This window comes from Myiozetetes cayanensis, unplaced genomic scaffold (genome assembly GCF_022539395.1).
Source record: "Myiozetetes cayanensis isolate MyiCay16 unplaced genomic scaffold, myiCay2020 scf12, whole genome shotgun sequence".
In the NCBI taxonomy this organism is placed as follows: Eukaryota; Metazoa; Chordata; class Aves; order Passeriformes; family Tyrannidae; genus Myiozetetes; species Myiozetetes cayanensis.
In genome coordinates, this window is record NW_026086826.1 from 13,870,232 (window position 1) to 13,896,623 (window position 26,392).

At 44.8% G+C, this 26,392-nt stretch overlaps 2 protein-coding genes and 1 long non-coding RNA gene across 3 annotated transcripts in view; 2 read left to right on the forward strand and 1 right to left on the reverse strand.

The window, feature by feature from the left end:
- LOC126635329 (uncharacterized) overlaps nt 1-22,064 on the reverse strand; it is a 494,663-nt gene extending 472,599 nt beyond the window's left edge. The window contains exon 1 of the long non-coding RNA XR_007627670.1: nt 22,031-22,064. This is a non-coding gene — a long non-coding RNA (uncharacterized LOC126635329). The remainder of the gene's footprint in view (nt 1-22,030) is intronic.
- On the forward strand, nt 15,511-19,592 carry FPGT (fucose-1-phosphate guanylyltransferase). Its single transcript, XM_050306387.1, is given in 5 exon segments — nt 15,511-15,614; nt 15,777-15,944; nt 17,024-17,116; nt 17,936-18,327; nt 18,330-19,592. Coding segments are annotated over 5 exon segments (1,779 nt in total). The 5' UTR covers nt 15,511-15,544; the 3' UTR covers nt 19,386-19,592.
- Nucleotides 22,065-22,824: 760 nt separating the features above from the next.
- Nucleotides 22,825-26,392, forward strand: part of TNNI3K (TNNI3 interacting kinase) — a 35,841-nt gene continuing 32,273 nt past the window's right edge. The window contains exons 1-2 of the mRNA XM_050307083.1: nt 22,825-22,873; nt 25,896-26,034. Coding sequence (XP_050163040.1) covers nt 22,825-22,873; nt 25,896-26,034 — 188 coding nt within the window. The remainder of the gene's footprint in view (nt 22,874-25,895; nt 26,035-26,392) is intronic.

Genomic DNA, 26,392 nt, shown 5'->3' on the forward strand with positions numbered 1-26,392 from the left:
TTGGTGGGAAGGCAGTAGACCTACAGATCAGTATTTTGCACACTTCAGAAAAGCTCAGGAATTTACATTTTACTATTTTGGAACCCCTCCAGCCATGCACACCCCCTCCCTCCCACTGCACTCATAGATCTTACACACAATGAAGACATCTACATCTGTCTGTAGATGAGAAGTGGATTCACAATTCGTAGTGCTGGTGTGTCACATCACACTGCCTCAGCAGCACTGCAAACCATGTCGGAAGGAAATTCTGCCCCATCCACGCTGCTGGAAAGGTCCCGGCTGCACTGACAATTTAAAAACCAGTTTAAATCCTTGAGGCTGAGTGAGTTCTGCACTTGGTGGGTGGGGAATTCACCTGAAGCAGCACAGAATGAAGCAGCATGTCCAGTCCTCCTTCCAACCAGTGGTCAAGGCCAGGGTGAACAGGGCTTGGAGCAACCTGCTCTAGTAGAAGGTGTCTCTGCCCGTGTCAGGGGGATGGAGCAAAATGGCATTTAATGTCCCTTCCAATCCAAACCAGTCTCTGATTCTATGATTCTGTACAACAGAGACATCCAAGCAGCTGTGCCAGCCATCCTCCAAGGGTGACCAAGCACTCAGCACCATGTTCGAATCATTCTCTGTTCCTGAGACAGACACCAACCCACCGGAGCCCGAGAGCAGCCCTGCCATCCACCACCGCCCTCCTCCCGTAATTACAAAACAAACTATGCAACAAAATAAATGAGGTTGGTAATTTGTTATCTTTTTGCTGCTCCGGCAGCATGCTGAGGGTTGTAAATTGGGTGCTGTATTAAAAATGACAGAAACACTTAGGGTCCTGCGCTGAGAGAGGGATTTCACTGAGGTGTTTGTGCATCTCAGCACCTGCACAGAGTAACAAGGTGGAAGGAAACAGCAACACAGAGACACTGGGAAGCCACAATGCTGCTCAATAATCCCCAGGAACAGAAATCAGAGGGAAATGATTATGTGGTTGCAGTGTGTGTTGGAGCAGGGTCCTGACAGTGGCAGCAGAGCAGGAAGACAAGGTGAGGTGGCACTGGGTCCCTGGGCAGTGGGCAGCAGGTAGCAAATAGACAACAGAGGGTAGCAGGCAATGGGCATCCTGAGGAAGCCACATTCCCATGGGAATCCATCCTGAGCTCCACTGCTGCTCTTGGAGGAGCAGCTCTGAGCCATCCTCAAACTGCTGCATCACCTCACTGAATGCACTGTGTCACCCTGGACCAAGGGGCACAAGGAGCTCATAAACAGAGGTGGTCAGAATCATCACCTGCACAGCATCTTGGGGCCAGGGAGTAGAGCACTCAGTGCTTGCCAAGAGTAGCAGGAGCATAGGAAAAGGGAACATAAGGACAAAATCCTGGTAGGCCAGAAGGATGTTGGGACTGCAAAGCAATACAGCCGTAATGATCCGATGAGCCCAGAAAGCAATAACTGAGGAGCTGCCTGTCTGAAACACACAGAGCAGCAGCTCAGACACTGCTTGTTTATGAAGGTTTGCACTTCCCAAAGGGCTTTACTCGGGGTGACCCCACGCTCTAAGGCAGGATTACCCTCCCTCCCTTCATTCTGCTGAGCACACAGCCCTGGATGAATTATTGAACTCCTCATTTGCTGCGCTCTGGGTAATAGCAATCTGTGTGCTGAGAGGACAACCTGCCGATTCCTCAATTTCTGTGTGCGTTATTAACATGGCACATCAAGTACACACACATCAACAGCCCACGGAAAACCCTGTTTGCTGTAGACTCACACATTATGCAAAGCAAAGAAATTATTACAAAGAGGGCTTCCCCCCATTTGTTATCAGGTTCAATTACTGGGCCACTTAACCTATTTTACTGTTCATCTCCTTCTTGCTCCACATGAAAGCTTTATTGCCAGCACTACAATCATATAAATATAAGCTAAAGCCTGAGACTGCTGAAGAGTTTTGGTTTCAGAGCTGAAGTAGAAGAGCACAGCAAGAGTTACTGAATGGGAAGGAAGCCAGCGTGCACTGTGCTGCTGGTGGATATATCTCCAATGCCATTGCAGGGGACAAATTAAACCCCAGATTTATTTAAAGGTGAAAATTTTGATATAGCTTTTCTCATGCCAGCACAACACAGAGAGGCTCAGCAAGCCCCGTATCCCCCAGCACTGCACAGGCACCTCAGTCAGAGGGTCTATTATTTTTTGTATTTGCCTCTATCAGTCATACATAGCCAAATGGCTGATACAAAATACGGCCACATCTAATTTCTTTCCAGGAATGCAAAAGAAATTTTCAGGTACTCAGCAAGAAGCAAGACTGCATTGAAGGCACCTTCTTCCCCTGCCTGCAGCACATGTCATATGACAGCATATGACACCACACCCCCAGGTACTGGGCTGCTCACCACATGCCCCATGACAGCCACTACAGGGGGCCCACACAGATGGGTCAGCCCCAGGCTGGTTTTGTTATTGCATAGGTTGGCAATTAAACATATCAGACATCAGCAGCTCTTTAATAGTACTAGTTAGGAATGGTTACTATGGCTTGGTCCTACATAAAAGGAATCTGTGGAAAAACTTCAGGAAACTCATCAAAGTAGTACCAAAATTTCCATCTGAGTTTGTGACTTACGTGCTGCTCCTTGATTCTCTTACAGACTTTATTCTTCCAAAGATTTAAACAGACATTTAATAAAGTGCATTCAAGGGAAGCAGTCAGGAGGAGACTGAGAGACAAGACTAATTTTGGATGCGCAAAACACAGCTGACACACCTGGGATTGCTCACGTATGTCATGTCAGTCCCACGTGCAGGAATCCTGCTGGATCAGAGCAACACAGTAGGTCCCAGCTGTTCAGATCAGTCCTGCTCCTAAGGATGCTCTGACCAAGGATGTGCTGCAGGAGCTACTCAGCCTAACAAGGTACCATGGGCTCAGCTGAGACATGGACCACACAAAATGTATGAAAACTTTTTCCTAAATTTGAAGGGGAAATTTAATGAGATAGAGATGTCATAAGGAATTAGTAAAACTATTATATAAAATCAAGTTTTTCAGTATGCTTACTTAATCACACTCTGTCTTTACGTAGGTAGAAGAGAAAGGTCTACTTATTTGTTTGACACTTCACTTTTCAAAGAGTAACATAATAAGTGAATTGATAAGTACTGAAAGCATTAACTGTCATGTAAAGATTATGACTCTGGTGCTCAGTCGCACAATTAAATTTAACTTTGTTTCTCTGTCTCTGTGAATAATGATAAGATTTCCCTCATGAATACCTAATCAGTGACTGATAACATGAGGACAACCACTCTGGGTGGCCAATGCAATTCATTGCTAGCCATGTCATTAAAACTAAACTTTGCAATTACCTTAAGTGACCTCAAGTGCTAAGCAAGAAGGTAATGTTTAAGTGTGATTAAATAAACATGCATAAAACTATCCCCAAACCAGGTCACCCACAGGAAAAAAAAAAAAAAAAAAAAAAAGTCAGAACTCATGAATAATACTGAAATGTAAAGCTGCATTCATTTTTTCTTGTGTATTCTGTGATGGGCTGTAATAAAGGTGTGATTACATCCAGAGATATGAATTTATAGTTTTCATTTCTCAATAAAACATCCAGGAAGGCACTAATAACAACTGAGGATCAATCAAAACCAGGAATGCTTTCTGAAAAAGGGATAATTGAGAAACAGAAAACTTGACGCCTACAACAAATGATTCTTAAGGGAGAGACATTATTTCTAAAATATGTTGACTGTTACCTAATTAAATAGAGGAAATCATCCCAGTGGCTGGACTCCCAGAACCCATCGCAGTTGTTGTTCAGAAGTGCTCATTAGCAAGAGGAGCCGTGTTGTGTTAGAGCAGCGTGTGTGCCGTTCCAGAGGAGCTCAGTGGGACTCAGTAACATTCACCCTTTGGGAGATAAAGAGTGTCTCCAAAGGGAGCAAAATTTGGAGACTTCGGGCTGCCTAACTGGATGAATGGAATCGTTTAACTGGGATTGTTTCTCTCACTCATGTTGGAATGTTCGGAATGTCTGTGGAATATATAACTCACTATTTTTATCAGTTACTTAAGGGTCCTCTGTGTTGTCTTAGATGTCCCCTGGTCTGCCAGGCAATGTTCCACCAGTCCACACAGCAATCCCTGACAGACCTGGCTGCAGCTGGGGCTAATGAGAAATTAGGGTGGCCCTGACAACGGGAAGAAGCTGATCAGATTTAAGTCAGGTCATCTGTAATTGGACTGAGTTAATCACCAGGCTTCTCCCAGCAAAGCTGGGGTTCTGTTGTGCTCCCTGTGTCTGGCTCTGTGCCTTGCACAGGCAGGGCTGCTGCCACATCCCACAGGAACCAGGCTCTGGTGTAATGCTATTCCCACCTGGTTTTCCAGTCCAAACTTCTCATTTTCCTTTCCATTCTTTTTCAGCATCACATCCCTATTTAGCCTGGCCTTACAGCAGAAAACCACCATTCCAAACATAGCTTAGCACTGCCATGCCTGTTGAATCCATGGAACACTTCCTTGATCACCTGAATTCTTTGGGATCCAAACTTATTTAATGTCCCTGTGAGATTCAATTAGTCAAGGTGGTACAATATGAGATCTACAGTATGTGACTGATGTTAAATTGACTACAAGATAATTAGATGCTAATGTCACCATTGTGTCAGGATTACAAGAATGTCACCCTCTGCCACATCTGTGTAATTTCTGAGTGACTGAGGTGTCACTTTGGAGGTTGTTTAAGACACCCTAATGACATGATTGCAGGGTTGTCTGTGCAGGGTGGGCTGTTTGGGTGCAGGCAGACTGTATGATCACTGCATCACCTACCGTGTCACAAAGACAACAGCCAAGGGTGAAGATATGAATTCTGGCCTAAAAAATGTTAATTAAGGTCCCCCTGAAGAATGAGGGCACAACCTGGGATATTCTCCTACAGAGCCTATTTAGAAGCCAAACAAACATAGAACCCCAGAATTCCAGATGGTTTGGGTTGAAAGGCGCCTTAAAGCTCATCTTGTTCTACCTCCTACCATGGGCAGGGACACCTTCCACTATCCCAGGTTGCTCCAAGCCCCATTCAACCTGGCCTTGAACACTTCCAGGGATGGGGCAGCCACAGCTTCTCTGGGCAACCTGTGCCAGGGCCTCACCACCCTCACAGGGAAGAATTTCTATCCTCAATACACCACCTAACCCTGCCCTCTGGCAATGGGAATCCTTCCCACTTGTCCTGTCACTCCAGGCCTTCTGAGCTCTCTTCCAGGCCAGATACCTAACCATGTTCCAAGATGGATTTAGGTGACAGCTCCTTGCCCTGGAATCCTCCTCTGGGGAACCCTCTCTCCTCACACCCGTAGGTCTCCCCACTGGCTACAGCCACAGAACCCCAACACCAGTCCCAGCCAGGGGGTTGCCCAGACAGCAGCAAACACCTGGTGTGACAAGGCTCTTCACTTCATGTGGGTAATTCCATCTCTGACTCCTCAGAGAAACAGCCCAGCATTGCAAGGCTGCAATAAAAGCCTTCAATGGCCTCTGCAGCATCTGGACCAAGACCAGCTCTCATTTCAGGTGATGTAATGAGAGGGTAAATGAGAGTTCAGCACCCACCACGCATCCATCCCTTTTGCTTTTATGAGATCCGATATGTAAAAACTGGTCTCTTCTCTACCACAAACCCAAAGTCATTTTAATCTCAGCTGGATCTTATCAGCCATGCTGTACCTATCAGCTCTTTGACACAGAATCAAAGAAAATACTCAAAATAAAAGTAGACAGACATACTATGAGAGAGGAAGAGGTTATCTATAAAATATTATGAACTTTAAAAGCACAAATATAATCCAGAATCCCCTTTCTTTTTTAAAATAAAAGGTTGTTGCAGAGAGAAGTCCAGTTCAGAAAAAAGATCATCAGGAGAAGCCCCGTGGCCTACCACAAACCCATTCCTACCTCTCCTGGCCTTGAACTTAATTGGGGAGTCAATACTGGTCTTGGTATTTTAATTATACTTTGAAAAGTTTCTTAAGTAGGGACATTTAGAAGGGATATTGGCACTTAGAAGTGTCAGGGGTGTTTAGAAGTGTTAACAATCTCTGTCTTAAAAGAAACGTTTTCCTATGGTTTGTGAGATCTGGGCATGTACACCTGATGTTTCAATGCCTTATGCTGGGAATGCTACAGACAACCCAACACTGGAAACAAAGCTTGTAAAGCATCAAATTGTTGAATTCTGACCAGCAGAGGTCAAGAAAATTAACTTTTTTCTTTCTGCAGCTGTGTCAGGAGTTAACTCTGAGTGTGAGTTCGGCACTGCCCTCCCCAGCACACACCAGTGCAGGCACAGGGCCAGAGTGTCACCTGCCAGCTCCTGTCCAACACATCCAGCTCCCAGGGACGCAGCCTGTGCCTGCAAACCCCATTTATCCACACAAGTGACCGGTTAGGTACATAACTGCCACTTTATATTCATTCTCAGCTGGAGCTTTTGAGTGCTGGGCATGTTCAGAGGCTTGACACTAAAACGTGCAGAGCAGTGCATTAAGGCATCAAAAAGGGTAACTTAAAAGTCATTGCCATGGCTACATGACAACTTATTTTGCAGTATAATATATTCTATGAAATATGTATGATCTTATTTAATATATACCATTTGTTTTTAGCATTTCATTTCTGATAATAGCCTTTCAATGATAATCATGGTCTTTTAATGATTTTAATAATTAGACTCTTTTAAATCAGCATGTTTTATGTTAAATATGATGAAATCCTTCAAAAATATTTATTTTTCTCTGCTATTTAAAAGGTGCTTTGGTCTTTTGCACTGTCTGGAATCTCTTTAGAGCCACATTAAAATCCTTCCTGAAACCTCATTTCCTTCCCTGGCTGCCAAGGGCTCCTCATGCCTCTTTCTTCTTCCCTTAAGGATGTGATAAAGAGGAAAAATCAAGTATCCATTGTTTGCATCTAAAATGTAATTGATCACATTCTTCATCTTTTTATTAACCAGCCAACCATTATGGGACTAAATCTTGGCGATGAACTTGTAAACAAGGGGCTCAGAACAGCAACACAACACTGAAGCTGTTTCATACCCCGTCAGCTCCTGGCCTTGTCAGCTCCCAGGTGTCCATAAACCAACAATAACTTTTTGTAGGCTTTGCTTTTTTTCTTCCAGAGACAATATTAGGCAGCTTTTTAGCCTACAACTTCTCATTCTTCGAAAAACACACATCCTTTAGTCTTTCTTGATAGAAAATATTGACAGCGTTTGGTAAGGTCATATATTCACTAATGAAACTTCATCATTCATTCAAACTTGCAGTGCCCTGGATTACACAAGGAGGTTTAATCTAACCTCTAGCATCTAACACTTATTCACCCATTTCAACACAGTTTCATTAGACTTTTATTAAGGACAGGACTGTGAAAAGAGAGAATTATTCATAATTCTTTTTAGTTTTTCCTGATTTTAAAGGGAAAAGTAGATGCCATTACAGTATTTCCACCTGTCTGCCCACCAGCAGGACCCACCAGGACCTGACCCATCTCCTCTGTTGGTCACACAAAAGTAAGATTCCTTTTTTTTTTTTTTCATATAAATAGGAGATTCAACAAAAAGTTTGAAACGGGTGGCTCTGTGCCTCGTGCCTCCCTCCTGCCTGCACCCCTGGAGCCTGGCCTGCACACCCTCTACAGCAGGATGACCAGGAGACAGAAGGAGCCTCTCAGCCTGTCCTGAAAATGCCACATTTGGTCTATTTCTGAACACATTATCATGCATTCATAGATATTTTAACATTTTCAATTAAGAAAAACTCAGTTTAAGCAATAATTATAGCAGGTCCCCTCTCTACAGTAACAATGGAAGGAGAACATTATCACCACTGCTTATGGCAACAACTTGAACAAAAATGGGTTAGAGGGGAAAAAACATAATTAGGATGAGACATGCATGCCTGACTCTGAAAGAAAGATTGTTTATGCCTAATGCATTAGGGAAATTGCTCGAGAAGGGCTCAGTGAGCCCCGGGCTTATCTGTCCCATTCAGGATGTCACACATGGTCCCTGCCGGCTGAAGGAGCCCCACAGCTATGGACCAACAGCAGGAGCCGTGGCAGCACCAGACTGACATCCCCTCTAAGCAGACATGAAATACATCTCACCTTATTCATGAGGGATTCTTGGGAAAACAGAGCTGGGGAAGAGCACAAGCATCACCTGGCACTCAGGCTGCCCCGAGTTTGCTCCAAACCACTCCCTGTGTAAACAGCAAGAAGGGGCAGCAGTTGGCTCCCTGGGTGACTGGGAGCACCAAAGAGCCCCAAAAGCAGAAGAAAAACTCTCTTCTTTCCCTGTTACCTTCCCTGTCTTTGAAGGAAAAAATTCCCCAAAGGCATTTGTGCAACCAGTAGACAATAATACATTTATAACAAATAAGTGTAACAGAAACAAAAGCGGAGTATTAAAGAAAAGAAGTGCAGTATTGAAAAGGGAAAGTGCTGGCAATGAACAGAAAATAAGAATATTGAAACTGCTGCCAAGAGCAGTACAAAATAATCATTCCTGTCTTCCTGCATCATCATCACTGTTCAGGGAGCACACCTGGAGAATGCAAAGCACACCAGCTTTTGCTACAAATCTCTTGTTTCCATACAAGTACAAAGCTACAAGGTCAGGCCTTAGTGGGTGCCAGGAGTCAGTGTCAGGGTCCCTCCAGGTCAGGGCCAAGGTAAGCCCTGGGGCTGAGCCACAGCCTGAATCCCCTGCACTCAGCACAGTGACCCAAGGGGGGAATCCTCAGGTGGCTTTAAATAGCCACTCAAAAAATCTCAAACATTTTAAAAAAACAAACAAAGAAAAAAAACAAACAACAACAAACCGCCCCAAAAAACCCCAAACATTTCTCAGATGCATTTGCTTCCAAGGAACTTGGATCCAATCCTATCTGTATCCTCACTTTTAAAGTAAATCCTGGGTCACAGGCCTTCATGTTCCTGTGGGAACAAACTGGCCCCACACGCCTATCTTGCCCTTTTGTGTTTCAGGCCCAAAAAACACACTAGAGTGAGAAACAGAGATTTTCTCCCACTCACTGCACAATCCACTGGAGTCTTTCTACTGAACTCCTCCATTCTGGTTCTCACCAGCCATTTCTTGAAGGACTGACTAACATAAGGACTAACAGTTATCAAATATTTGGTGCTTATTAAAAAAATAGAAACAAGCTACACAGCCTTTTAAGGATCATACACTGGTCTTCTGCAAGCATTTCTTTAATACTTTCTGAAGATTTTACTTAGGTTGGAGTTTGGTTGGGCTTTTTAATAAAGACTGAATGTATGGTGCCATCTCCTGGACAGTATAACTTAATCCACCAACAGTTAAGTGTTTTTCCCAAAGAAACTGGAGAGGGGATTGACTTTACTTCCTTACAGTTCATAGAATCCCAGACTAGGCTGGGTTGGAAGAGACCTTAAAGCCCATCTCGTTCCACCCCTGCCATGGGCAAGGACACCTTCCACTATCCCAGGTTGCTCCAAGCCCTGTCCATCCTGGCCTTGGACACTTCCAGGGATGGGGCAGCTACACCTTCTCTGGGCAACCTGTGCCAGGGCCTCACCATCCTCACAAGGAAGAATTTTTTCCTAATATTCCATCTAAATTACTTCCCTTTCAGTTTAAAAACGATTTCCCCTTGTCCTATCACTATTTGAAAATCTAGAAAGTCACTCTCCTTCTCTTTTATAATTCTCTTTAGGCACTGAAGGAGCTCTAAGGTGCCCCCAGAGCTTTCTCTTCTCCAGGCTTAAGACCCCCAGTTGTCCCAGCCTGCCTCCAGAGCAGAGGTGTTCGAACCCTTGGAGCATCTCCATGGCCTCCTCTGGACTTGCTGTAGCAGCTCCACGTCCTTCCTGTGCTGCAGATCCCAGACTTGGGCGCGGTGCTCCAGCAGCCCTGCAGTGCCAGAAGGGTGCCCAAGCCTAGAGCACCCACCCAGCCTTTCCAATTAAAAGAATGCAGCTTTTTCACACTGGAAAAAACCCCTCTGTTTACTACAACTAGAGACCACATGGAGTACATGAGAGATGTGGCAACAGGGTCTAGAACTGACCAGCACTAACAAAAGCATGAGGTTTGATGTAGTAAAAAGTGCTTATAGAAAGCAGAGCTGCCTACAGCTGCCTCTGCAAGCTCAACATGTCTGAAAGGACAGCGCTGGGAAAGAAATACTCCTCTCTGTCATAGAAATTTAGGAAGGAAACAATAGAGGATGAGGCACAAAGATGGAAAAGTACAAAGGGAAGTAAAAGGAATCCTTCACTGGAATATTCATTGCTGGCAACCACAACCACAACCAGGTGGTTACAAAGAGAATTCAGGTCAAAGTATCTGTGAAAGATTTGCTTTGAGGAATCTGGGAATGTTCAGTGTCCAGCCCAGCATGACAGCAGAAGGGGCACCAAGAGACCAATATATGGCAAAGTAATGGCGATGCCCAGCAGGAAGAATGCCAAGGGGGTCTCACTATGAGGTGCACAGTGGGAAAGCACCACCCTGTTCAATTCCACATGCAGAGTGGGACCAGAAGCAAGGGAATTCCAAAGCAAGCTTTAGGAACAAATCCTCCTATGCTGCAGAAGAGCAACATGCAGAGAGACAATATGGACTGATGAGAACAAGGTCTGGACAAACATTTGGCCGAACACTCTCTAAAAAGGGAATTATCTCTGGAGCACTGGACAACTGGGACACACTAGACATAATTTAGCCTTAAAATATCATTACCAAGTAACTTGATTTACACTGAAGATGAAGACAAAACTCTTGTCTGGACAATTCAAAGAAAAATATGACGAAGAAAACCATCATGAGCAAGTAGCTATTAACAGGCAAAGTACTGAGATTGATTACCTCTGAGCATGAAGGGTTCTGGAGAGCTCAGCCCTCAGCAAGCTGTGCTGTCCCAGCCCTGCACTGTCAATGGGAAAGACAACACAAATCTTCTCGTGAATCCATGAGAGTGCTGCCCTGAAGGACCACCCCTTGCTGCCCAAACCTCCCCTCCCAGGGGAGCACAGTCTCCAGCTGTTCCGACGGAACCGTGGCACTCACCAGAATCGCCATCTCTCGCCTGCTGTGCCAGCAGCACCCTAGGTTTGTCACCACCCTGTGTTTGTCACCCTCGGAAAGGACTGGCCACAAGATGCCAAGAGGCCAGATGCAGGATGCACAGGGAAAGGATTCAGTGGCTGACACGATCAAACTGTAGGAGTTAAAAAGCCAACTTACAGTTATGACTGTTTCTCACTGAAAATTAACTGAACCTGTCCTTCAGGAAGCTGTGTGTGTGTCACTTCAGTAAGTGATTTTGTACTCACAGATACAGCTGTTCAGGGGGATTCCATTCCATTCCAGTTCCCACAAGCAGCAGGTCAGGCTGGGGACTTAGGGGGACGGAGGTAGTGGAGGTGCTGCATGCCTGCCCCTCCAAAAGCCACAAAATCCCCTAAGAGCTGGTGCTCCACTCTCTGAAGCCCACCAGACAGACCCACCACAGCCCCCAGCCAGCTTCACTCCCCAAACCCCACCAGACTGACCCCCTGACCAGCTCACCTGCCCCGAAGAAGGGGAAAGGCAGCCCGACACCCAACCTATGATAAAATATCTCAGCTTATCTTCAGACTGTTTTATATAAATAAATAAGTATATATATACACTTTTTTTCTGGGCTTATTTTATTTATTTCTAGCAGGTATCAATGTCTGTTTAATTCAAACATACTGCCCCCTGGGACTCATTAGTAGTTTAACAAACTGCCTGGGTATCAACACATGGCAGATAAAAAGACAGAATTTTAAAATATTGTATGTATGCCTACAAAAATAATCCGGGTGAATGATGAAAGGTGTCAGGGAAGTGCTCGACCACATCAAACAATGAAAACATTCCTGAGATGGGCTGTTTAAATATTAAATAAATACTCAGAACTTCTGTAAATGTCGAACTGGAGAAATGATGGAATGCTATTTTTCCTAATCTGTTTCCACTGTAATTATGGACTCTATACTCCAGCTAAAAAGATCATTTATCTTGTGCTGAACATTTCAATTGCTTTATCTCCAATAAATTGCAGATATTACCTTCCACGGGTAACTAAGCCCAGCGCAGGAGCTCCAGGCACAGCTGATGTGCCTGGAAAACACTTAACATTTGTCTTAATTTTTTTATTTTCTTTTATAAAATGTTTTATCTCTATTTTTGTGAAAGCTTTTTTACCAAATTACGTATTGCAAAAAAAAAAAATTAATTTATTCCATTCAGAAAGACTCATTTTGGGTGGGCAGGAAGGCTGTTTACAGGCAAATATTCTGAACTGTATTCCCTTTTTTTATAATACCACTTGTACAACAATATATATACCAATATCTAGTACTATACTAATAACAACACATGTAAGTAATTTTTCCATGAGCTGACCTGGGGCATGGAAGAGGGTTCCTGTGTCCTTGCCACCAGCATGCAGCAGAGACATTTCCACAATGACACAGATACACAGATAATTTATGCAAAATACACCCAAAGCATGTGTGAGAACCGGGAAACTAATTAAGTAGAGACGGCGCTAATGAGGGCTGGCAGCCAGGAACAACGGCTGTGCCAGGCGTGGGGACAGAGGGGAGGGAAGAACACATCCGTGGGAATGGAATAGGGCTGGGCACTGCCAATCCTGGGCACAGAATCCCAGAATCCTAGAATCATTTAAGTTGGAAAAGTTCTCCAGGACTGTTGAGTCCTACCTTTGACCCATCACCACCTTGTCAACCAGACCAAAGCACTGAGTGCCACTTCCAGTCATTCTTTGAACACCTCCAGGAATGGGGACTCCACCACCTCCCTGGGCAGCCCCATCTAGTGCTTGATAACTCCTTCCATGAAGAAATTCTTCCTGCATGGCACAGCCCAGAACAACACTTGTTCATATTTTGCAACCTGAACCATATAGTCATTTCCTCCCACTTTTAGTAAGCATTTAAAATCCAGTTCTAAGAAAAAGGACCAGTAAGGGCACAGATTTGCAGTACTTATCAACGCATTTGATTCATCCTGAAATACCAGATATTTACCGGTCTGTGTGGGATTACAGAAAATCTGAGCTAAACCAGAGACTACACTACAGTAATTGGTTTTTGTTGCTGTTTTAGCCAGGCAAAGCTGAGCAGCAGGCCTGGTGTTACAGGTCCATTGCTGCTAAGAAAAAGTGGTTTCTCACTGCTCCTCTGTGAGAGCTCAGTTCAGATTACAAAGGTGACATCAAATCTCAGCACTTCCATAAATATTCAGAGCCTGAGCATTCTCCATCTGAGGCGCTGGGACTCAGGCTCTCCACTGGCAGAAAAGGTCACTGCTGCTCATACTGCAGGTGTGGGAAACCTCTTCCTGAGAGAGACACACAATTTGATGGGATTTGGTGGAATAAGTGTGCTCAGAAACAAATGCCTGTGCTTGTTTTATTACTGCATTACTCTAGTAATGCAGGGAGTGAAGGGATACCTGCTTAGGGATTAATCTAGCTCAGATTGTGTCCCGTGTGACCACAACAGTGAGGCGCCAGAGCTGTGGGGGCTGTGTCAGGAGCAGCACTGACAGTAGCGGGGGGGAGCCCTGGGGGTGCTGGGTCCATCTCCCCAGTAAAGAGAGAGAGGGACTTATTGCACAACCCAGCGAGGGGCCCCGAAGATGAAGGGACTGGAGTATCTCTCCTCCAAGGAGAGTCTGAGAGAGCCAGGACTGCTGTGCTGGAGCAGAGCAGGCTCAGGGGATCTCACCAACATATACAGGATCGAGCCAAGGAGATGCAGCCAGGCTCTTCCAGTGGTGCCCAGGGCCAGCACCAGAGGCCACAAGCACACACTGGCACGCAGGAGGGTCTCCTTTGACACCAGGAGACACGTTTTTACTGTGAGGTGACCGAGTACCACAGGGAGGTGGTGGAGTCTCCACTCTCAGAGATACTCAAAACCCACCTGGACATAGCTAGGGGTTGCTGGTCCAGGTGACCTCCAGCAGTTCCCTCCAACCTCAACCAGTCTGTGCCTCTGTAACAATCTCCTACATGTAGTCTCTGTTTTTATCAGACTTTCCCAGAATTCTCAGAAGGGTTCTTTCCTCTGCTCACAGAGTTCATTTTTCTTAGAAAGGAATGTTCTGCCTGGTGCACTCCCTGGTTCCAGCCGAGTGGTACTCCCCCTCGGTGTCCTGTGCTGGTTTAACAGTGTGTCACAAGGAGTTTTTCCTATCACAGACTGGAGCTGTGCTTTGACTGTTAATTCCTTTATCCTCATCTCTGACATAACATCTTCACATTCAGATAAAGGAATTCTACTGTAACCACTGCCCCTGTGACTACTGCACAGGATAACAGAAGAAGCAGTGCTCAGAATAATAATGGAGTTAAATCTTTTGTTGCAGCTATAACTAAGTGAACCACCATGTGCAAATATTTAACATTACTGAAATATCTAGTCTGAAATTTTAGAAAAATTAAGAAATCCCTAATTAAACCCTTCAATGCTTATTTAACATATCTCAGATGCTGTCAGCAATGAAAACTCAGTGCAAAAGAACAGAGGTGTAGTTCCAACAGAAGAGATAGATCATGGTCCTTACTGGAGTGAGTCAAGAGTGCAAATAAGGATAAAACAGATCTTTGTGGTGTGCATTGCTCTGATTAGGGCTGTTATCACTTGCATCGCAGCAAAGTCTCACACCTAGAAAGCACAGTGAAGCTTTCAGCTTTTTTTCTTAATCTTCTCTGTCAGCAGTTTACAATCATGAAAAACTATGGATTTGTTGAAACTTTTTTTCTAACTTCATAAACTCTTTTTTCCCCCCAGTAGCTCCTATAGTGCTTCTACAGCTACTTTTTATTGTAAGATTTCTGTGTAATGAGATCTTATCCAGGCAAACCCTCCTGTCATTCCCATTTATTTGTATTTGGTATCTGTAGTCACAGCAAACTCTGAATTCAGATGGAATCCGCAGATAAAAACCACAATATCCACGGCAAGGAACCGCAGGCGGAAAAACCCTCAGCTGTGTGACTCCTGCCAGTTGCTAACAGATAAAGCACACGCTGACGCCTGCGATGAGTCCGGGTGAGGTCCGCTTACCAAACCGCAGCCCTGCTCCGCGCTCACCAGCGCGCCCCAGGTGCTCCAGGTGCGGCCGAGGCGGCACCAACCGGCAGGTGCGGGCAGGGCTGAGTTAAGCGGGCGAGTTCGTGCGCGATTAGGATTCTGTTCCTAACTGGACTAACAACCCGGGCATCCACCTCCTCCTGCTTCCCCGAGAGCGCTCGGAGCGCTCCCGCGGCCGCAGCGCCACAATCCCCGCCCGGAGCGCGGCGGAGCCGCTTCTCCCCGCCCGGCCGGGCGGGCCCGAGGGCTCCGCACCGCCCCCGCCCCGCCGGCGCATCCGGGTCGCGTTCTGCGGCGGCGGCAGCGCAGGTTCCCGGCCCGGCCGTGCCGGCGATGGGCGGGCGCAGCGCGGCGCGGCGGGAGCACACGGGCCGGCGGCTGGCGCGGTTCGCGGCGCTGCGAGGTGGGATGAGGTGGGATGAGGTGGGATGGGGTGGGATGGGGTGGGATGGGGTGGGATGGGCGGGCGGGCGGGGGCGGCGGGGCCGGCCCGCGGGGCTGCCGAGCGCTCGGGGCCGGGGCGCAGCCGTGCCCCGGCAATGTCTGAGCGCAGCCGCTCCCGCAGGCGCGGCCGCCCGGCCCGGCGAGCTCTGGGACGTGGTGGTGCTGACGGCGGCGGACGCGGCGCAGGCGGGCGCGTTCCGGGAGCAGCTGGCGGAGAAGCTGCGGCGGGGGGAGCTGCCGAGGGGCGTCCGGTACCACGTGTGCGCCGACCCGCCGGGGCCCAGGATCGGTGCGTGCGGCTGGCCCGGGGCCGGGGCTGCGGGGGGCGAGGGCTCCGAGCGCCGGCCGCGCCGCTCCTCGTCTCCCCGCGGCTCCGCCTCGGCGGGGGCGGGCAGGGCAGGGGGTCGGGTCCGGGAAGAGCTCGGGGACTGGGTCCGGGAAGAGCTCGGGGATTGGGTCCGGGAAGAGCTCGGGGATTGGGTCCGGGAAGAGCTCGGGGATTGGGTCCGGGAAGAGCTCGGGGGGTCCGTGCAGGGCTCAGTGCGGCCGTAACGGGCAGGATGGGCGGTGGCAGGAGCCCACCTGGGGCTCCATCGTGGTGCTAGTGAATGGGCGTGTTGGTGATCCTGTACAGCTCCTCAGAGTGTGTCCTACGGATACAGAATAGCACTGGCTCGTGTGTTTTAGAAATTCATACTTAACCTGATTGCTTAAACAGTTTGATTATATTTTAATATATTACCTAGTGGGCAGCAAAACTCTAGGAAGAAACTAGCCTGACCGCCCATAATACCATCCTGTAATTCTTAATTGCTGTTCCCTTTGATGTACAAAGTAACTAATATCGGTATTATTTGCAGTGTAGAGTAATAGGCAGAGATTAATTCTCAGAAATCTGGCAGCTTTAACTTGTAGGTGCATAAAAAATATCCCAGACCATTTCCTTGTATCGTAAAGCTTCCTCTTTTCCATACTGTAAATTTCAGAAGTACTTTTGAACACTGCCTTGAAGCCACTAGTGAGTTTTTGTGTGACCTGTTTCCTACAGGAGCTGGTCTTTATGGCTGGGTTATGGCCTGTTCAATTGATTAAATGTTTCAAATGTTTGGCCTGTGCAGAGGTGACTGGGAGAGAAAAACAGTTTTCCCAAGAGCTGTCTGCTAAGGATGCTCTGCCCTAGGAGAGCACAGGCTTCCAGAGAAACTATCCATCAGCTTCTCTGCATGATCTTATCAACCACAATAGGGTAGAAAATCTGTCCCATCAGCACTGCTGTGGGAGGTTTCAGCTGGACACCAGTACACCTCACCTGTCAGAGCAGGTGTTATTGGAGCTCTTCTCACAGATACTAAAATACTTCTCCTTTAGGAAATGGTGGATCAACTCTTCATGTTCTTCAGTACTTGGAAGATCTGTATGGTGATCAGTGGGCTTCCTTCACTGTGCTGCTAATCCATTCTGGTAAATTCGATTTTACGTTTCTCACTCTAAAACTGTACCCATTTTTTCCCCTTCCTTAAAATGACAGAGGAGTCAGAGTTCCAAAATATAGTTCCCTCAGAAAAGTCACCCCAATGTGTGTGATCATTTGAAATTAGGTTGGTGCTTAGAGGATGTTACTGTCACTTCAGCATTTTTTCTCAGCACTCAAGTTGTTCAATCAAGCAGTGAGAAAGAGATGTATTTCAGAGTGTCTGATTGAGTTCCTGCCTTGAAATACCCATTTAAGAAATATGACCCTCTCACAGTGGAGGGGACCTCGAGCTCCTTATACCTCTGGGCAGGCTGAGTACTTGCCTTCTTATCCAGTTAGTCAGGACACTTCCAGACGTGGAAGAACGTCAGTTCTGTAAAGAAACCAGGTGATAAGTTTCTGACCAAACCTCTGCTTATTTGACTCATCTCTGGATTAAAATTCCCATCAGAAGTGTGGGGGTCCTCCTCTTTTCCGAGCAAAAAGTAGGTGTCATTTGCTTTCAACACTTCAGCAACAGGCAGCTCTGAAACAAACTAAAGATAACAAAATCAACCACAATTTTAATATGAGCTATTTAAGGCAGGGTGTGTTTTGGACATAAGGTCAAATCTGCTTTGGGAAATGTTTGAAGAAGAATGATTGATTTCTTCACATCTGTCATTCTTCAAGGAATACTTGGTATGTGACCAAGCGGAGGGGTTTTTAATGCCTGTGTGCACCTGTGAAATAGCTGTATAGGTTTAGTTTTTTCCTTTACTTACATACAGTGTCTCTGTGTAACTAAATTTCTCTTACTTTTCCAGGTGGTTACAGCCAGCGTTTACCAAGTGCAAGTGCCCTGGGGAAGATCTTCACGGCCCTGCCATTTGGAGATCCCCTTTACCAGATGCTGGAGCTGAAGATGGCCATGTACATCGACTTTCCCCGTCACATGAAACCAGGAATCCTCGTCACGTGTTCGGATGACATAGAGCTGTACAGCACTGAAGTGACAGAAACCATCGCGTTGGATAAACCTGGATTTACCGCCTTGGCTCACCCCTCAGATTTGGCAGTCGGGACCACTCACGGGGTGTTTGTCTTAGATCCGTCCAGTTTTTCAGGAAAAGGAGGACTGGAATATGCATCTTGCCATCGTTTCCTGCACAAGCCTGACGTGGGGATGATGCGGCAGAGTGGTGCAGTGTGTGTGAGGGGCATTGCTCCTCTGGGAACCACGGCGACTCAGGAATGGCCTCGGAGTGTGTGTACACAGACAGCATATTCTACATGGATCACCTCACTGCAAAGCAGCTACTGATGTTCTATAAGCGGATGGGCACACTTTGCTATGAAATAGATGCATATGGTGACTTCCTCCAGGCCCTGGGGCCCGGAGCCACTCCAGATTATACCAAAAAAATGAGTAATGTCACCAAGGAGGACTTGGGGTTGGTGGAAGTTCGGCAGCAGTTATACTCCCTCCTGCGAGGAACTGCCCTCAATGTCATAGTCCTCAACAACTCCCAGTTCTACCACATTGGAACTACTCAGGAGTATTTGTTTCATTTTACAGCTGAGAGCAAACTGAGATTTGAGCTTGACTTGCTGCCTGTGGCTTTCAGTATCTTTCCTGACACAGCCGAGACCTCAGATCAGTCAAGCGTCATCCAGAGCATCCTTGAGCCCAGATGTGTGATAGGGCCTGGCTCTGTCATTGAATACTCCAGAATTGGGCCTGAGGTCTCGGTAGGGAAGAGCAGCATTGTTAGTGGGTCCTGCATAAATTTCAGTGTAGAGATACCCTCACACTGCTTTCTGAGTTCAGTAACTGTGAAAATTAATGACCAAGTTGAGTATGTCACCATGGTGTTTGGTGTAGGAGACGACTTGAAGAAGACTGTGACTTTGCTGTCAGATGTACACTCGCTCCAGTTTTTTGGAGCCAGCTTAGCAGAATGCCTGGGCCTCTGGAGTATAGAGGCTTCAGACCAGCTCTTCTCCAGTGGGAACAAACATCTGGGACTGTGGACTGCCAGGATTTTTCCTGTTTGTTCTACTCTAGGTGAATCCGTTAGGATGTCGCTGAAGATGTTGAATTCTGTGCAGCACATGTCACCTTTCAAACTAAGTGGCTTTCGGCTCATGTCTGTTGAAGAAATGCTCGCCTACAAGGATGTAGAAGACATGCTGAAGTTTAGGAAGCAAATTTATGATGAAGTCTGTCTACAAAGACAAAAAGAGAAGTCTGATTGTAGAACGAACTGTACTTGAACAAATCTGTTTTCATTTGTGGGTAATTGATTACTTCATAGCTTATAAGAATGCTGAGGAAAAAGTACACAGATCTTTTCTCTGATCTCATTGAAGTAATAATAAAGAAATTGCATTAACAGTGTTGTTGTAGCATAACATTAATAATACAGCAAATGTGATAAACTGTTCTTTTGATGAAAGTAGTAAAATATTTCAGATCTGAAAGCACTAATTGGTGACTTTCGTGGAGTGCATGTTATTATGTCTTGTAGTTTTTGTCAGTAAGAATATGACACGGAACAAATTAATTAGAAATTTGACTGAAAATTTCTTTAAAAGCTTTTAAAGAGTAGAATATTAGCTCCAGCAACATGGAATAATACAACAATAACTTATGTTTCTCTCCTTTCATGCTGCCTTTTTGCAGTACAATTTCAATTAGGTAGAGGTAAAAATTATTAAAAATACTTTTAATTCAAGACATCTTGTCGTAAGTATTAATATTTTTTTTCCTCTTTTATTTTGTAAGTTGTTTTATTCCTGCCTGTTTTTCATCAGAGGAAAAAGATTGGCATGAGAGATCATTCTTTCCCTTGTGACTCATGTTACTGGGTCAGCACCTGTCATCAAGACATACGGATTTATTTTTTTGTACTGATAGTTGTTTGGATGCTTGCAGTGGGGTTGGACAGCTGCCAGCTTTTTGTTGTCCACAGATTGACTGATGTGTGCCACGTGAAAACCTGCATTTTGTATTTCTCCAAACTGAACTGCTGGAGGCCTTAGAGTGAGGGTTCACCCTCCTGCAGGGCAGTGGAGCAGACATGGGCCATGTTCACATTTGTGAGCATTGTGTCCTCAGAACAGTGTCTGTTCCCTCTTCCCCTTCTCCACTCTCATATTTTATTTAATGTGTCATGATGACAGTGTTTATCTCCCTACTGACTAAATTCCCAAATGGCACCTTCCTTATGCCACCCATAAGGCAGCAGTGTTAACATCCCCTGAGCATTACCCACCCTGCTTTAACCTGCACCAGGTTTCCTCCTCATTGATAAAGAAACCTCCCAAGAGACACAGTATTTTTCCTGAGGATTTCTTCTGGGCAAGAAGAAACACAAAGGAGCTAGATGTGGAGGTTGGGAACTGCTGGGGTAGACTTAAAGAAATAAGGAGAATTTCTGAGCAAACAGAGGTTCTAAAAGTCAATAGTTTAACAATGGAAACGACATTAGGCTTGAGAATACTTGGGTCTAAGATATATGCATAAAGTCACAAAGTAAAAATAGTCATAGAGCATGGAATTGTGGCTTGCCTGTCATCTGTTTGCATGATGTATTTGTCTATTGTTACACAAAACATTTTAGGAGAAACAAGTGTTTGACACAGACATTGCACCTTGAGCTGGAGAACAAACTTTGCTCTGCACGGCCTTCCCTGAGGGTTACTGTGCTGCCAGGAGAGCTCTCTGGGTTTTCAGTAACAGCAAAATGCATCCTTTTAATGCGATTATGCACTTTAACTGTTACAGCTGCATTTGTTCTGAATTCCCTAAGCACCGTGCATTGATTTCATTAGTGAAAGCAATCTGGATATAAATAGGAAAGGGATTTGCTTCTGGCACATAAGTATTGGGAAAAGCGAATGAGGAAAAGCACAGTGACTGAACAGCTTTTGGAAAAGGTTGGGGTAGGCTGGGCCAGCAGCAGCTGCTGTGGTTTAGGGAGCAGTGTGCATTCCAAGACAAACCCACAGCTGGCCCTGGGGCCAGTGGGTGTCCCAGGCTCTGCCAGCCCACAGAGAGGACGGGAGAGGTGCTGCCCGGGATGTTTCAGGTCTCCTCTCCTGGTGAGCTGAGTTTTTTATGCAAAGCTGTGAAGCAAGTGATGTCCAGCCCCAAGAACAGCTCAGAGCAGGGTATCAGGAATCACCTACTGGGAAACGAAACATTCAGATCTCGAGGCAAAGTTTTTAATGAAAAAAAATCTGTTGCAATGAAATAAGCAGAAAAAGATTTACTAGGTAAGAAACATTGCACTGCTTTAAGTCTTTATGCCACCTCATGCTTTCCTCTTACACTGAACATTTTTGTCTTAAATTTAGAAGGCGCATTTTGGTCAATATTAGACCTGAATAATGTCAGAACGCTTAATGGATTTACTCCACAGGTATTGAAATATCTGGATTTGTACCATTACTCATTTTTAAACTGCAATTATGAAAAACATTACAAATTATATTTCATTTATATAAAGCTATATTGATTATTTTCCCATGTGTTTTTGTCTCACATAGAGCTCTGTCTGTGCTTATTCACAGACATTCTTGGACTCCACACTTGGCAATAAACATTTTTACATATATCAGCTTCCACTAATTTCTACTAAGCCACAGGTAGTGTGTATTTGCCCATTAAATTTCTAATGCATCTGTCATCTGTGGGGTCTTTCTTACTCTCAAAAAAACGATCATTGTGGAGTTGGAGGTTAGAAAGTTTATGGAACTATTTGGAGGAAATGCTACAGAGAGCAGCTGGTTCTTTGAGTTTCCTGTATCAGCCTCAGACCAAACTCCGAGAGCCTGAATGAATCCCCCACTTAATGGAACTCTTTCCTGTATGTCTCCATTCCTGGAGGGATTTAAAAGCCATTTGGATGTGACACTTGGGGACATGGGTTAGTGGTGGCCTTGGCAGTGCTGGGGGAACAGTTGAACTCGTTGGTCTCAGAGGGCTTTTCCAGCCCAAGTGATTCTGTGATCCTGCAATTCTCTGTAGCTCTCTATGAAGTGTGTATGTTTTTAGCTATAACAATATGCAGTACCTACAGCAAAGACTGTGTTATAGTGTGATCAGAGTCTTATTAAAATCAAAAAAGCCTGAAGACCAGACCCTTCCTGACAATAATAACCTGTGTCTGACATACTCTATCTGTGTATGTATTTTATCCATATTGTATTTACAACTTGAGGTATTCCACAGTCTGCTGTTTATGTAGATGACAACAATTTTCTCATGCAACCAGCTGGGATAAACACATCCCAAGGTTTGTGCAAGGCCACCAAATAAACCTTGACAGCAAGATCATAGTAATTCTGGGTTGCTGTTTTCCAGTACTGGGTTCTGAAAACAAGACCACCACAGCATCCTGGCCCATGATTTTCCTCCAGTCTGAGTATTGAAGGATGCAGTGCTGACAGTGCCAGGCAGGCAGGACATTCTGAGGGCAGGATTCATCTACTGAAACCTGGAGCTTGATTTTGGTTAAGCCTCATTGAGTTTCCCAGATGGGTGCAGTGTTGTTACATCCTCTAGATCATTGCCTGGCTCCATCTATCCCGAAATACAACTCGGCCTGGTACAGTCTCAAACAAAAAGATAAGTGTTTAAATGATTTCATTCATGTCAGCTTTCTGTATTTAATTAGATTTTCTATGTAGTGCAATAATAGGGCTCATAATGAACAACGTTGCAATAATTTCCCTGAATGCTTTGAGCACGTGGCATGGTGAGCAGAGGTTTGGCCCTGCTGTCTGAAATCTGTAGGGTTATTTCAGTGACCTTTTGGGGCAGGAAACTGAAATCTGAGAAACTGGGCACTTAAAAAAGAGCACAAGGGAAGGCAGCTGAAATAAAAATGAACAGCTGAGAGGAATCTCTGCCAGAAGGATTTGGGGAGCTGACAAAAGGAGGTAAGCTCCAAGGATCATCTGGATCTGCAGACAATGTTCATGCCTTGTCAGGGTGTTTGTGCTGGAGTTCAGCGCTTCCAGCCTCTTCTTGTTCCTGTATCTCGAATGCAAGAGCTTCATTTTCTGCTCTCTGCACATGTGGAACATGAGTCCCCGTGCAAAGGCCTCTGTGGTGTCGTGAGAGCAAAAATAGCAGCGCTATTCTGCTGTACACTGTGTTCATCTGCTGCCATGGAGGAGCCACTGCAAACACCTGCTCCCTTACAAGGGCTACAGAGTTCCTTCATAATGGAAATATGAGTTATAAATATGTATTTTCTTTTAGTGCCCTTTTCATTTCCTGTGATGTATCTGAGCGTCCCCAGTATGGCACTGAAATTTATAGGAGCAACGTACAGCCTCTCCAAGTAAAGGATAGATAGGGATATGTTCTAATTGTGGATATGTTCTAATTGATTTGAAATAGTTTCAAAAGACTTGCTGCTGTAAAGCCTCCGTGGGAAGGATATTTAAAACCAGAAACAAGAATTATTTACACATTTCTGCTGTAAGATTGGCCATGACACCTACACATTCCAAGCATGAAACTGCAGCAAAACTTACAAAAATTATTCAGATAAAGTTGTACAGCTCAGTATTCTGTAAATATCACATCTGAAGAATTTACTTGCTTACAAACATTACTCATGATGTTTTAATGCTACTTGTGGAGATGTTTATTCAAGCTGGCCTCACAAACAGCACAGTTTCTCAATCTTCTCTGTTTGCAAACAGGCTCTGCAATTATTATTCTTTTTTATCTTTCCCCCTGCCCCCAGTTTCAATTATTCTGCAGCTGCTTCATGCAGCCGAGGATGTGAATACTCCAGGAATTCACCTGCTGCCGGTGTGAGCAAAGCTGCTGTGTTGGCAGGGCCAGCTGACAGGATCAGCTCCAGAGCTGCCCTTTCAGGGTCCTTCCCTGAGTGTTCCCACAAATGAATCTTCACCCACACAAAGGTTTGCGGAGAGTGAGTAAAAATACGGTATGGAAGCTGATGACTGCTTTTTGGTATATTTTCATAAATGAGGTGGTAGAAGAATACAAGTACTATGCAAGGTATTTACTTCTTGTAAAAAAAAAAATCATTTCATCTGTCTCTTTATGGAAATCTCACACTTTACTTTATAAAATTGTTGTACTAAACTGCTTTTTCTGTGCAGAATGAACAGAGCATTTCTAGGGCTCTGGGGTCTGTCCTGTTCCTGTCACAGTTGGCTTGGTCTGGATGGGAGAAAAGTCCTTCAGGAGACGGGTCTCAGGGAAGAAACTATCCCATGGCAGAGGGAACACCATGGGAAAGGGGACACCCTGAGAGCCTGGGAGCATATCCCCTGCAGTCCCAGTTGTTTGGCAACTGGATGTGGGGATCAGTTGCCAGGCTGGTGGCTTTCTGCAACTATTTGGTCAAATGTCACAGAGCACATTGTCACAGCAGTTCAGACTCCTCTGAAATAGATCCTTGGATTCATGTGTAAATTTGTGCAAGTAAAGGGATGAGCTGGTAGTGCCAGGAGCTGTTGAGGTTGTTCCAGTGGGATGCAGCACACAGGAGGTTTTATAGATGTGTGTTCTCTTAACATACCTGCATGCCTGAAATCCTTCAGAGAAAGCTGAAAACTCACACATAGAACTGCTGCCAAAGTCAGTCAACACACTTTAAATGTGTGTGTATATATATATCTAAATATACATTAAAATATATATATAGGTGTGTATATTTACCTTTCACTTTGTATTATATATTGCATTCATTGTGAGCTGAGTTCATCCCTGGCCTCTCTGAGCTGGGGACCCCCAGCACTCCTTGGGTATCCTCACAGCCCACCTGGGATTCAGCTGCCTAAATTCCCTTTTCTCCACAAAATGAGTAACAAGCTGCAAAATTACCACTTCCCACCAGTTTTAACTGTTAACTTCACCCATTCAACAAGTGAAGGCAGGTGTTTGTGTGGGAATAGATGAGATTTTTAAGCAAGCCGAGTAGGTGTTTCTATTATTTTAGCCCAGTGGACAGCACGGGTTGTATCGCCCTGTGCCATTGTTGCATGACATTCCTCTTGGCACAGGGTTTATTTTTAGCCAGAGACTATCACAAGTATTTTTCAGCAGGACTGTCACTGCCCCTGAACAAGGAATCATATTACTGCAAGAACTTTGCTGAAACAAAGAAGATATATTGGACAAATGGGAAATTATAAATCTAGACCAACTCAGACTTGCACTGGTAACTAATGTCACTTTTTTACAGGCAATGTGCCACCCATCCCTCGGCATGGAGCAAATGGTATTTCAGGAGATAACTCATTGCTGCTTTGCTCTTGAGTTCAAGGCTCAGGTATTGTTCTTGATTTAACTCAGATACAGGCTGTGAAAGAAGGCAAAAAGCTACTAAACTAAATTTCTTTGAGGAATTATATAAGATCATATTAATTTAGATTATTATGTTGGTTTAACTCATGCTTCATTAGGAAAACCTTTACATTTCCAATGTAATTCCGTTTTCTGCTCTGTGTCTGTTTAGGAAATAAAGGTTAACAAATGCAACCTGAGCTTTAAATTTTCTCTTAAGTATTACTTAATATTAAAATATTTCTGGTAAGGATTCATACATATGAACTGTCTCTGAAAACTGTTTATATGTGTCTGCATTGGCTCAGCAAGAACAGTTTGATAACTGTAATATTTTAAATTTAATAGATATATATACGAAACTGTGCAACTGGATGCTTAAAAATCAAGTGGTTTGGTTACTGGGACATTATGATTTGAGTTTCTGGGTTTTGTGTGTTTTGAAGTGTTTTATCAATCAGGAGCTTTTGTTGTAGATGAATGGAAGAAGAAAGTCAGTGAATCCTATGCCACAGTCACAGAGCGGTTGGAGGATGACCTGCAAATCAAGGAAAAGGAGTTGGCAGAGTTGAAGCATGTTTTTAGGTAAAATATTCTGAGAACCTGTTTATTAATTTCTTTCAAATAAGTATTTGCTATCAAACAGCATTTTCAGTTTCAGGTATTTCTTATGGACCGAGTTTCTCATGTATGGAATGCATGCTCTTTATGTCTATTTTTGGGAATACATCATCACAATGCTGGGCAGAGCCCCACAGCAGAGTACCAAAATTAGTGGCTACTGATTGTTAGTGCCAATGTTTTACAACAAACACCTATATGCTTTTGTAAATTAATCGGCTTTAGTGGGATTTCTGATTTTGCTGTGCACTTTTCAGTTTTGCTGCTGTGTTTTTTCAGACAGGAATATTGCTGAAGTTTCGCTCTTCAAATACAAATACAA